Genomic DNA, 13,865 nt, shown 5'->3' with positions numbered 1-13,865 from the left:
ATCCAGCTTTGCAGTTAAATTTTTCAGCAAAGACCCTGCATTTTTCAATTTTTCTTGTCTAAATTTCATATGCTGTATCTTTCACTCATTTGCATTCAGGAAGAGAAGGGAAGAGTCATTTTAAAGTATTTGTCTAAGAAGGCAGAAAAAGTAGTAACTCTAACAAACATTCATTTTATGTCATAATTCTATTAATCGTGTCTCAAGGAGAAAATACAAGAAAGAAAAAAATACAAGATTTTCACAATGGAGAAAAACCTAGTTGTTTTATTCCTTATCATTTTTATGGTTTATTTGGTTGCAGTGAATTTGTGTTCAGCATCTCAAGCCCCAGATCAGGTAAGAAGAATCTTTTTATTCAAATAATTAATTTTTTTATGTTTATATTGCATAATGGAGTGGGGAGAGAGAATAGTTTTCAGATAGAAAACTTCTTTTATAGAAGAAAGAAAACCCACCAGAATAGTCACTCATACTGTATGATACTGAATCATAGACCAACAGTTCTACAGTTCAGTCCTCTGAAATCAACACAGCTGCAGCTATTTATTCCAGATGAGAATCTAGCTTAAAAGATGTGTCATGAGTATGTTGAAAAAGTCTCTAAAAACTGATGAATCTGGCAATAGTTCATAGTTGGCATTCATAGAAAGCAACAAAAAAAGCCATTAGATTTCTGATGTGTCAGAAGATGAAAGTAGAAATTTGCCATAGCAAATCCTATCCAGTTTATTAACCACAAGGAGAGAAAGCTGTTTTGGCAGGTGGAAAAATGCTATGGAATTTAGCCACTGAAAGTAATTGTATAAAGTTATAAATTTAAATATGAGATTTGTAAACTTTGGGGGAACCTGTGCCCAAAAGCATATACCATGTACAAATCTTTCAGATCTGTGGAATTTCACAAATTGCATTTCCACCACAGCTGTAGTGAGGAAGAAAATGTGTTACAAGTCTGACCAGGGAATTAGACATGCAGACATTTACTCATTTAAACTATCTCACAATAAGAGGCTTTACATTACTGCTTTCTGAAGAGAAAAGAAAAAAAACGCATATGTAGAACCTGGAGAAAGAGTTGGAAAAGGCGAGGGAAAGTAAGACAAAAAGATGGAGAAATTGGCTGAAAAAATCAAAAAGGAAATCCTCGCTCTCAGGATTTATTTTTAAATGGAAAAATACTTTGGAAAATCTAAACAAGACCTAGGAAATACATTATCTTATTCTGTCTTTTAAAAAGGACCATTTACAAACCACCTTTCTTCCATTTTTCCCAAAGGCAAAAAGGAAAAAATGAGAAAATGAGATGAAGTGGAAATAACCTCACTATTTTAAATCAAACACTTTTTTAAATCTGGGAGGGAGAGAAGGGTATAATCTATTTAGATTTTGTCTTTCAAAAATCTCCTTGAAATTTTTTTTTCAAGAATTAAAATTTGCAGAGGAGGAATATTACTGGCAGGGGTGCCTTTTTGATGAATAATACTGCAAAGAAATAATTTCAGCCATCTCTACCCAGCAGTTTTTTATTTCTCAGCCTTAAAGTCCTACAAGCCCAAGTGTTTTTACAGCCTCAAATTCTTAATGACTTACTCTGCGCCACTCTGAAGAGCAAGTCTTAAGTAGCATACTCGGATAAAGACTCAGATAAAGCAGCAACCACTCTGCATTTACAATGATTCTTCAGCTTTGATCATACTGCTTGGGCTTAGTTGAAATATTCATAGGAGTGAAGGTGCCCAGACTGCGCTGTTTATATTGTGTTTGTGCCTGAGGAGTCGTGTGTTAAGAATGGGTTGTCTAACCGTAGCACTAGTGCTGAAAAGCAGGGTTTTGAAAGGCAGTGTGCTTTAAAGGAGATATGGGCTTGAAGCTGGCTCATGCTGGCACCTTGTGAGGCAGTTTGGAAGAGGAAGTGAACCACAGCAATGCTCTGCCCGCATCTGCAGCAGCCACCCTAGACTTGAAACCTAAAGAACTGGAGCTGCTGGGTCCTGCCAAGAGGGTAGGCAGGCCACGTGACACAGCACCACTTGCCACTGCTTTGCTGAGTGCTCTAATGAGTACTATCCAAATTTTATCCAAATCTGGAAAAGGGTCTCATTTTTATTTCAAAGATTTCTGAAATGCATCTGCAGTTCAGTAAGAGATTTCACCACCCAGCTATAGCTCTGCCTCAAATCAGTTTTCAATAGTACATTTATAACAATTAAAAATCAACAAGTAAATAGACCTTGGAATGTACTTATAATTGGATGATTGTTATCAAGTGACATCCCTCAGAGTACATGTAATTTAATCTCCTTATCACTATCTGTGATGCATCCCCACAATCTTTATTACTGAAGTGTGGTGCTATCACAAACACTGAATGAATGACAACTGAAAAAAGGGGAGAAATCCAGAATTACTAGGCTGCTCTACAACTAGAAATCTGCCCAAAGCATTAGTGTATCTGCCCAGGTCAACTGTGAGCTTCTGCAATGAGGCTGCAGTATACCATGTGTGCACAGCAGGTCCAATACTGCCTGCAAGGCACATGGGTCACACACTTCTGTGTGGGAATCCCTGGACAGAATTACTAGAGGTACATACAAACAACAGCATACAAACAACAGAACCACTCTAGTGTCATGACAGGCTCTGTCCCTGGAAGTGATGACTGTGAAAAGACCCTTAAAATCAAACCAACTTAAGCTCCTGCTGTGACATTGATGCACAAAGTGCTAGTAGGTGATTTGATAGTGTGGGGCACTGAGTTGGGAGTATGCAGGCCCAATTCATTGCACACTGAAACAGTTCAGACAGGCCAGCTATGATCAGGAAGGCTATTGGCAAACTGGGCAGGCTCCAGAGGAGGGTTGGGAATTGAATCAAGAATTAGGAGGCAGGATTCATAGCAAGGAATTCAAGAAACTGTATTTACTTAGTTGCACAAAGAAATGTACTTTGATTTCAAGCTGCAAGTATCCATAGGGAGTGAGCAGTAAATCTAGTAATAGAACAGCTTCCTACCTATCATTCAATATATAGAGAAAAGTGGCTGTAAATTTAAGTGAGACAACTGCAGACAAATTACTACACAAACAGCATACCCGGATTTGTTCTGAATTCTCTATAACTGACAATTTTCAAATCAAATTAAGAAAAAAATTTATGTAAGGAGCTCCAATACCCTGTGTTATTTTCAAGTATAATTGTCCTTCTGGCTTTATAATCTTTGAAACTACTTAAAAACCTCCAGACTATTATTAACATATGTAAATATTTGCACGCTGCTAGAACTGGTTCTTACATACATGCGCACATGCACTCACATGCTCACACATACACAGTGGGCAGATAGAGTTATTCAAGATAAACATTAAGTATTTTCTCATGTTGGCCTGGCAAAGATTCAGACATATTTGCCATTGTCTTAATTGACTACTTAATTAAAATCCTATTCAGTGAGTTGACTTAAATTGCACTGTATCAAGTAGGGAAGTCTGTCATGCTCAATGTTGCTTGAGCGAATTAAGACCATCTACATGGATCCATGTTTAGAAAACAATAGATAGATGGTTATCTTAGAACAGGAAAGTGGTACGCTTTACAACGCGTCTTCTCCAAAACTGATAATTTCATTTATTATTTTTTGTTGGTTTTTTAAGACCATATTCTGCTTTGGATTATTTCTCATGATTTGTGCATTATGAACTTCTTTCTACACTCAACAAGTAGAGAGAAGAGGAAACCAGCATTAGATGGAGTTTGACAAAGACTTTTTGCTTTAAAATAGATTGAGTGATATTATAGCAGACAGCAGAGATCGTTTTTAGTATATAGATATTTTTGAAACTTTATCTCTACAATCACAAAGTACAAAGCTTCCACTGTGACAATACCCTAATCCCTTTCTCCTTTTAGCCACCTTCTCAATTCATTCACCACAGATTCACCCTTCAAGATACAACATTGCTGATGATAGGAAACCCACCTTTTGAAAGGAACAAAGCTTCATTTACTGTTCTGTGTGTGCAGAGCAAAGAGCAACATCCTCTACACCTAAAGTTTAATTTTACCTTTGAATTAAGAAGGTATTTGCTGGTACTTGTCTTTCTCTATCCTGCTTTGCAATTGTAAACCAGTTTCAGAATTAATGCTCAATGGGCTGATGCTGCCTTGGTAACCCAGCATTTTAAGTACGCTGAACATAGCATTTGGTGATAAAACATTCTTAATAGAAATATGACACATAGAATGGCTTATCCTACAGTGTTTGAAAGTATTTTGTGCACAGACTGCACACTGTAAAGACCTAATATGCAGTTTATTTAGCCCCAGACCAGAGGTTTGTAACTGCTGAACAAGATGTTGGCTGTAAGCAATAATAAAACTGAGTTAAGCTTGGCATTTTTCAGCAATGCCACTGGGGGCAGAGTTAGGTCAACTCTGAAAGCTTTTTCTTTCTTTCTAATTACTCTTTTCCTATTATAGATGAAGAAGCAATGTGATCAAAAGCTGCTCATTCGAATGAAAACTGAATGTCTACCTTGCTCTTTAAATCTCGAAACCCAGTGTCCTGCTGGATACACCAAAATTACGAATGGGACTGGGATACCAGATTGCAGGTAGTTAGTTCTACTGTCAAAGCTTTTCACCACAAGAATTATTCTCCATGAATTGGAAAATGTTAATTTGTATTAGAAATGATTTATTCTATGCAATTTTCTTAACAAATATTTACCTTTGGCTTCACCTCCTCCAGAATTCAAGTTTCACTTAGAGTCGTTTATGCTCAGGTTAATCACCAAATGATATAAAGAAGAAAGTGAACCCTGGTACTGATTGCTTATGAAATTTTCTTCTTGAGTGATATCATAAAATAAATTTCTTATTTATTCTGCAATTACTCAATATGAATGATAAAAATGATAAATAATAGATGGGGGCAGAAAGGACAGGAACATATTTCACAAAACCAAACTGAAATCTTTTATGATTTACAGATCAAAAAGGGGATAAATGTAAATAATTACTGGGTATTGAGTTTTTGGGGGTAAATGTAAATACCTATTTTGAGCTTACCTAGCTTTTAAAAAAAGCCTTGATATTTACTAACTTTTTAAAATACAATTTCAGATCAAAACTTACAGAAAACTGTTGCATGTAGACTGCAGAAATTAAAAAGGATAAATATATTATGCAAAGAAATAGCTTGAAGGATCTTTTTAGACCTTGCAATATAATATATGTTTTAATGAAGCAAAAAAGGCAGATCAATAAGACTGCATTTAAAGTGCTGTTTTCTGACACTGAAAGGAGATAAGACAGTTAAGAATTTCATTTATCCCCACAGGAGGTTATTAAGTACTTTAAAGCAACTCCAACTTCTTTTCCTCAGGTATTATCTAGAAATTAAAACACACACTCTTTCTTTTCCTGGATGTCGGCATCTTTGTATGAAGGAATTTGAACAACCTGAGTGCTGTCAGGGACACTGGGGCCCAGACTGTATGGGTAAGCTGCTTTTGACAGAATTTGAATATAAGTACAGCAGTGATTCTTCTTCATTTCAGAAACCATTTATATGAAAAGCTTGCTCCTCAGAGTTTATTATAGGATTAGAAACAGAGAGCAGTCTTCAGCCAGAACTTAGAAAATTTGGAGAAAAACACATTCAGGGATGCTTCTAAAAAATGAAATCATGGAAAAAATCCAGAAACTCAGGAGATTCCCCCCCCCCCTTGGTTTTGAGATTTTCAAATCAATTTGTTTCAGTCAGTGGCTACAAAATTACTTCTCATTTGGAAGGATCCCCATGATTTATTTTAAAAAATTAAAGGTTTCAACCTGTAAATTTAAACAACTTAGAAATACTTACGATTCAGAAGAGAGCATTTGTGATCTAAATATTTTATTTCTTTACTTTTCAATTTAAGATGGTCTTTTCTTTCAGTTCCACTTGAAACATTTTTTCCCTCCAAATTTTTAAATGTCCAGAAAATGCTAAAGGCCATTTCTCAAGCAGCAGTAATTGAGAGCACCTTTCCTCCAGTTGCACCTTCCTCAGGAAAAGTCTTTCAGAACTCCTGAAGTACTTCAGGCTACTGAAGTGAGCATCAAAATACTGACAAAGTTGCTCTGCCATGGCAGAGCAGTTCCTTCCTTAGTTAAGGGTAGTCAGGGTCTGGTTCAAAATCTGTGAAGTCCTTTCATCTATGAAATAGTTAAAAATAATTCTAGCTTGGTTCAAACTACGATTGAAATAACACTCATTTATTTACTAAACCAAAATCATGAAAATCCAACTTAATGCTACTTCTATAGGAAAATAGCCAAGTATGAAGTGTGTGGTTCTGTGCTCCTCTTAAGATAACTACTTTTGTGATTATATACCATTTTTCCATCAAACTGTAGCCTAAGTGTCAGCAGTAGAAAGGCAGTGCTACACCTGATTATCATTGCCAACCTCAGGGTGCTCTGCGAGGTCATGCAATGCGCAATCAGTGTTTCTAGGGAGCAAAAGAGTTCACCACCCAGTAAGACCCCAACCTTGCCTGTGCCCCTGCAGAAGGCTGTGAAAGCAAGGAGGCCCTCTTTTCCTTCTAATAAACTTCCTGGCCTTAAAAAACAAAGCTGCTGAGAATCAAGGTCTCAGCATTGTTCCTGTCTCACTCAGAGGAAAGCGTTGTTCCTGCTCTCACTTAGAGGAAGATAACAGCTCTTTTCATTATCGCAATCTCCCTAAGAGCATACAGCACGCTTGAAATATTCAGAGGAAAGCCAGTCCTTCCTGAGACTAGAGAAAAAAATCCCTGACTTGGAGTATACTTCACTTCTAGCATCTGATGGCAATGACAAAATAACCTCTTAAATAGCACTCCCAACTTCCTTAAATGATAGCGTGTGCTGAAATACATGTGCGAATGAGAGATGCATCCTTCCCTTCCCTCCCCATGAGCCGCCCTCACTGCCCTGGAAGGGAGCAGCAGCGCAGCCCAGCCCGGAGCCCCCAGGAGATCGGCCTTTCTCAGGCCAGGGCCTGCCCGTGCCTCGCAGCTTTGCAGGTGCCCTACACCCTGGCCCGCAGAGCCTCAGGTGCTGCTTGTTGCTCCAGCCTCTCCACACACTTGCTTCCAGCATTGCCAGAGCACAAACCGCCTCCCTCTTCCTGCGCACAGACCCCCTCTGTCACCAACCATGAGCTAACCCACCCCAGGTTCATGTCAGACACAGCAGGGCCAGGAGCGCAATTTTCCAAGTCTGAAAGTCAGAGGTATCTTGTAGGACACTTGTTCTAGTTCTCCAGGAAACATTATCAATGATGAGGGTCACATCTGTCTGCCAGTAAGCTTCCCCCATGTGTCCCAGCCTGCTGCCTGCCCACCCCGTGGCCTGGTGGTTTTGCCCTACTTCCACCAGGGAGCTGCCAACCCCACACAGGCGCTTACAGCCAGGGGCAGGAAAGGGCAATGTCCCCAAAACCTCCCCCCAGAGAAGAAGAACACAGCCTTTTAACACTTTCAGCATCCATATGCATTGTCCAAAACAGCACTAGCACAACCAAACTGACAAGAGGCCAAATGGCCTGAAAGTAGGGGGTTTTATTTGGCTTGAAGACAAAGGTGCTTACTAGAGACAATTTTTTTCATATTCTCCATATTAGCCGAACAAAGATGCCAAAGCTGAAGGAGCTCATATACACAGCATGTATAACATACGGGCCTCTGTGGGAGCTAATCTCTACCCCTGCTCATGTTCCCCTACAAGCAAATGTTAGGATGGTCCTAAAGAAAAGCCCGAGTGCAAGCTGAGTGGTGCACAGTCTTGGCAATAAGGATAAATTAGTACTATAAGGATAGACAACAACTAAGTGAATAGAAAAGGCTAGGAGAAAAGCCAATTACATCAAATATATAATAATATTTAATTCTACCAACTATTTCAGTCTGCAGGTAATCAGGTGAAGATAAGTAATCCAAAAAAAAATTAAAAAAAAAAAGTTGTACTTTGAAAATAATAAACTCTGTGAGGCAAAGAAACTGAGCTCAGCATAAAAATTTGGCCTCTAAACTATCACACCTATGAGAACTGAGCAGAAAACATCTCTTTTTACCATTTTTTGAAAAACATCCTGCACAAAGAGCTTGACACTTCTAAATACTCTTATTATGATCAGCGTTACTCTGGTGTCCTACTGACATTTAGGAGCAGAGTCCCAAGCATTGCCTCCTGCAGAGGAGTGACTAAGCACAAGTGCTTTATCTGCCTGACTAAAGTTGTAAAACAATATGGTAATTTGCTAAACTTCTGATAAAGATAAAGCTATCTCTCAGCAGTGCTACCAAAACAAGTTACAAGAGGTAGTGGAGACAAGGGAAAGCATAATGAATATCAAAGGCAAAAAAATGCTTTGTCAGCAATTTTTATAGTATGCTTTCTTTGTATTTATTATCATCAGCTGAGTTTTCTTGTGTTCTGCCTATTTGCACATATTTAATAAATGTATCAGTTCACTGAAACAAACTTCATCTGTAGCAACAGTTGGACAGTTTGCATCTGACAGTCATAAGAATAAGACAGAACTATCACACAAACCCAGATAAGAAGATTCGCTGAAACCTACTACCTAGATCAGAAATATATTTATTACTTTACCTCATTCCTAATTATTTCATCTCAAATCTTAATAAATCATCTTATTTCAGCATGCATGAGGTAAACTGAAGTTTTCATCAGTAAATATTTTGACTTTACAGAAGAAACTTACTCAGATCCAACAGACCTCACAGACTCCTCATTAAGGGATAAATTGAGAAATACTAATAGACTGGTATAAAGCAAAATCCTTGCTCTAGTTATGTGTGTGTGTGTGTATCCATATATATCCATATATCCATGTACATATATATATGGATCCGCTTATGTGCTCATCACTCTACCCAAATTAAATTCACTTTCATGAAAACGTCCTTATCACTTAAAAACACAGACCTGAATCAAGTTACTCAATAGGATCATAAATCTAGTGCTGCCCCTCTCAACAGGAGGAAGAATTTCAACACATACAGAACAAATCAAGATTCTTTATTACCAGTAGATCTACCAGTAAGGTACAGTGGAGAAACTATGAGGGCAGTAGGAGTTTGCTGCATTCAGATACTACCTGCATTAGGATTATGCTACCTAAATGGATACTCCAATTAGGCTGATAGTTTACGGGAAGAAACTGCTTATGTGAGGAAGTTAATAGCTTCCACAGAGAGGCTGCAAAGCTATAAAAAACAAGGATATCCCTACAGGAGAAAAAATATCTGACAGAACAATTTGACTAAAAATCACTGTAATATGCATTTTCTATACATAATCTTTTAGTAAAAATTTGAATATTGGAAAATCTCAGCCAAAAATTAAATTATTTTGATTTGAAAATGTAGTCATTGTTTCTTATTCTCTCATGTTGGTTGAGGTTTGTGATGACTGTCTCACATGGTGCACTATGTCTGTAATCACAATTTTAGCAATTTTTCAATCACTTATAGCTGTATTCATGTACAGAATAAATGGTGAGTTAAACTCCACTTCTATCAAAAAAGCTAACTTTTTTAAAGCACACGCAAAAGAGGTGGATCAGTATGGAAAAATCAATACAGTACTTCAGAATAAGAAAACTATTCTCCGTGCAATCCTTTGATTACAATAGCTATGTTAAGCTGAAGTACAAGAGAGAGGTGATGGCCTCAGCGAGGCCAATCTTATGGCAAAGATATTCAGGCAGTTCCAAAATAGTAGCTATCATTCGAGCTCCTTGTCTGACCTGAACCCCTACAGCCTCTATTGCCTTCACCACTGCTGAAGAAGTGCAAGCATAAAAGTCAGAATGAGCTGGTTAATTGCTTAAGCATTGTAATTTCTAGCATGTCCAGGAGGAGCTGCATCACCATGCAACAAAAGAGGACTCTGCTCCCAGGGTATAAATGGGAATGGAACATGCACCTGTCAGGTATGTCCTTCCTTTTTAAAGTAAAATATTTTAAAAAGCATATAATCTCTGCTAAGAAATAATACATATTATGCTCCATCAATGCATTAAAGAAGATTATTTCAGAAACAGCAGAGGTGATCTGCTTGGAGTTTTTTGCTTGGTTTGTACTAAACTTCACATTGTTATTTCTAAGTTGAGCATGTTCAGGCAATATTACTCAAGAGCTCTTCTGTCCTGTCTTCTTGAAACAGGTGCTTTGAGTTCATATATTTTAGCATGTGCTATTACTTACGAGTTCTTGCTCTAATTAGAAAGGACTTATACTTAGGACTATATGCTCATGTAATGTTCATTTGATGAAAGTACCACATGCAGTGCTTAATAACTGATCAGGGGAAAAAAAATCAGTCTGGTCTACTTCCTCCTCTACTGGTTAATCTTTCCATTACATCGAAAGCACTCTTTCTGCAAATGTGTGAAAAGAGATGGAGAATGACAAATAGTCAGAAAATACAACCTAACAATTATAATAAAGCTTTGGGCATTAGGCTTGATTACTGTTCTTGATTGTTAACTTGGTGCTCAGAGCACCTGGTTTGATTTGAAGAGCTAAAATTTAAAAGAAAAGACCTCAGGAAAAAAATCATTCAAAGACTTTAGTTAATGTTTTCTCGTATTGCAGCAGTCATTTCTAATTAGCTAACTGATGCTTTCACGTTGTAAGAATTTTTCTGTGTAGCAAAATATGTTGTTTTCAGGCTGCTGTCTGTGCCTCTGTCTATATAGACATAGATGAGAGATTTAAGGTTTGATTTTCTTTCTGTAATTCACAGAAAGGATTTGGTGGGACAGCCTGTGAAAAATGTGCTGAAGATCATTTATTTGGCCCTCACTGCACACCAGGTAAAGTCTGAGCTTTCTTTATTGAAGTGGGAGAAAACAAGGTGAATGAAAGTAGGTTTTAGATACAATGCGACAATAGTAGAAACGGGTAGAGGATCTGAGTTTCCCAATAAGAGCTACTATCTGCTTCTAGCAACAAAAGAGAGGAAAAAAAATACACAGCTGCTCAATTCCTCATTCACAAAGTAGCTGAATTCAGCTCAGAATTGTGCAGACAACACTCTTAGGGAAGTGCTACAAAAACATCTTAATCTTTAATATATTTGTTTTAGTCAACAGTCAAATAAATTAGGGATTAGAATCATTTTTGTCATCTTATAATAATTCCAAGTATGCCTCCAACAGAGGCTTTCTATGTTATCCAGTTATCATTCTACATGATAGATTTCCAGTTCCCTTTTCTAAATACAGATGATTATGACACCTAAAATATTGGGTGGGAAATTAATGGATACATATCTTATAGAATGCATAACTTAGAGTGATTTAGAGCTTTGTATGTTTTTTAAATAGGTCTCCTATCTGGAGCATTTGTATTATTTCATGCAGTACTCATGTAGTATTGAAATCAGTATGTGTGACTCAACAAAAGTCCATTCTCAGTCCAGCCACAAGTCCTATGAGCTTCGTATACCATCTACTGGAAGCCAGTAGTTGATATCTTGGGAAAGAATAGATGAAGCCAGAGATTATATCCAAGTCATCACATTTAAATGCTCCTACTGGATCCGTCCTCCATAAATTATCCGCTTTGTCTCTGAATCCAATTCTATTTTTAGTCTCCACAACATTCTCTGCAAGGAGTTCCATATTTCAATCAAATGTGAAAAAAAGTGGTTTGGGATTTTTTTTTGACTGGCTGATCTTTTCATTGGTTGCTCCTACTTCAATTAGGAGAAAGGGAAGTTTGAGGGAGGGATCAGAGCTATATGCACTATTCAAGATAATCATAGCATCATAATATTTTATATTCTGTCCATTTCTTAATGATTTGTTGTATTTTACTCTCCTTCCTGACTACTTCTGAGCATTAAACAAATTCAGAAAATTGCCTGCAAAGATATTAGGAAAGGTCTCTTTTTTAAATGGTAATAGCTCTTTATGTCCAAGTTTATTCCCTCAAGGCCCACAGAAATTTACCACCAAAAAGGGTCATGAATGGCCCTACCTGTGCTGGCTTTTCAACACTAATCCTACACCACTGCTGATTCAAAGGACCTTTTTTCCAGCAGTTGTCCACTGGATGCCAGTGTTGATACATGTAAATGCAACTGAGCCAGCTGAGCTATTTTTGTTAATCAATTCGATATTGTTAATATAATTACTTTCTGCACAGCTACTGAAAGATTCAACTGCATATTAATTTAAGGATCATTTTACACTTCAATCCTCAGATATTTGAGCTATTCTAAGTTCTTTAAGTATCTGTAAAGACTGTGTATTTTTTACAAACTGTTTTTCAGCAATACCTTTGACATTGCCAATGTGTTTACCAGGACTACTACATAGGTAAAATATTACTAATGATTTAATGTAGGCACTTTGCATGAGCACAGCATATGTTTGTAAAGGTAAGTGCTACATAAGCTACATCACTACGGCTTAAACATGAAGTCACCAATATAACAGTGCACGCTACAGGGTTTTCCTAGTGTAATTATTCAGGGCCTTCTTAAAAAGCATCATTACCTTAATTGAAACAGTTCTATTATAAAGCTTTTAAGTATACATAAGGCTTTGAAAATCATTTATAAAGGAGTCTCATAGTTGCCTGACTCTGAATATAGAGTCACAAGATCTGTATGCAGAAATGACAGAGTATACAGTAACAGGACCAAATAAACCCCACTTCAGACCTAGACCTATACAGTGACTACCCTTTAATTAATTAAATTCTGTTAAATAAAAAAGACAGAACTCATCTTTTTGAAGTAAACAGAACTTATGCGTAGAAGAGCAATTTATTATCTATTTGTTAGTGGTTTTGAGAATGGCTTGTGTTAGATGTTATAGTCAATTGTGGCTCAAGACTACATTAAATTTTGCAAGTTTTATATTATTGGTAAGTGTACTTGCTAGTTAGTTTGATGTTTAAAGCATAGGTCCACATATTAAACCAGAAGATTTTCACACATTCAAGCTACTATCAGCCCGCAAAAATCAGTATCTGTTATTTACTGTTGTATACAGCCATGAGAACTGATCTTCTCATTAATGGAAGTCATAAATTCAGGAACTTATGCCAAAGCATGGTTTTGAAAATTGCACTTTGTAGTATTTCACAAGTGTTGGCCAGCACATTATTTGCCATGAGTAACCAATAAAGGTCTCTTTCCAAACACTGCTGTTACTTAGTAACGTCAAGCCATGTCTCCATGTAGTTTGCAACTGTGTTCATGGAGTATGCAACAGCGGAATTACAGGAGATGGAAGATGTACATGCTTGTCTGGATACCAAGGGCTCAGCTGTGATCAGCGTAAGTATACTGTTTTCTGTGTAAGACATGTTCAACAACACTGATGCCATTAGAATTGGTAAGGTCAAACATAAAATTAGTATCACATTGGACACACTAGAGCAACCAAACATACACTCAGCCTCAAACCCTGTATGGGAACTTCCATAACCATCATCACCACCTCAATCATCAGAATAACAACTGGAGCAATAGGACCAGCAGTCCCTACATCAGAGGTACTTTGAACTGGTAAACTGCAGGATACAGAATCTCCTAATATAGCATGCAGACAAAGCTTAACCTGTCGCCCTCTGTCCCTCAGCAATAGCTGAATGCAAGGCCTTACAGTGCCCTGCAAACTCCAGGTGCTCTGCTTCTCCTGAAGATGGAACAAGGCTGGAATGTACATGTCTGCCCAATTACCATGGCGATGGCAAACAATGTGAACGTAAGTAATTTTAATGTCCATTGAGCTCTTAGGATACGTCTCCATTAGTATTTTAGTTCAGATCAGGAGTGAGCTTTTGAAAGAA

At 37.4% G+C, this 13,865-nt stretch overlaps 1 protein-coding gene across 1 annotated transcript in view; it reads left to right on the top strand.

Annotated features, from left to right (window-relative positions):
- Positions 1-246: 246 nt before the first annotated feature.
- The window catches only part of STAB2 (stabilin 2), a 98,038-nt gene continuing 84,419 nt past the window's right edge, over positions 247-13,865 (top strand). The window contains exons 1-7 of the mRNA XM_062589474.1: positions 247-339; positions 4,480-4,613; positions 5,387-5,502; positions 9,903-9,988; positions 10,804-10,873; positions 13,255-13,350; positions 13,655-13,780. Of these exons, the coding sequence (XP_062445458.1) occupies positions 247-339; positions 4,480-4,613; positions 5,387-5,502; positions 9,903-9,988; positions 10,804-10,873; positions 13,255-13,350; positions 13,655-13,780 (721 nt within the window). The remainder of the gene's footprint in view (positions 340-4,479; positions 4,614-5,386; positions 5,503-9,902; positions 9,989-10,803; positions 10,874-13,254; positions 13,351-13,654; positions 13,781-13,865) is intronic.

Source organism: Rhea pennata, chromosome 1 (assembly GCF_028389875.1).
Source record: "Rhea pennata isolate bPtePen1 chromosome 1, bPtePen1.pri, whole genome shotgun sequence".
Lineage (NCBI taxonomy): Eukaryota > Metazoa > Chordata > Aves > Rheiformes > Rheidae > Rhea > Rhea pennata.
This window is presented reverse-complemented; position numbering and strand designations above follow the sequence as displayed.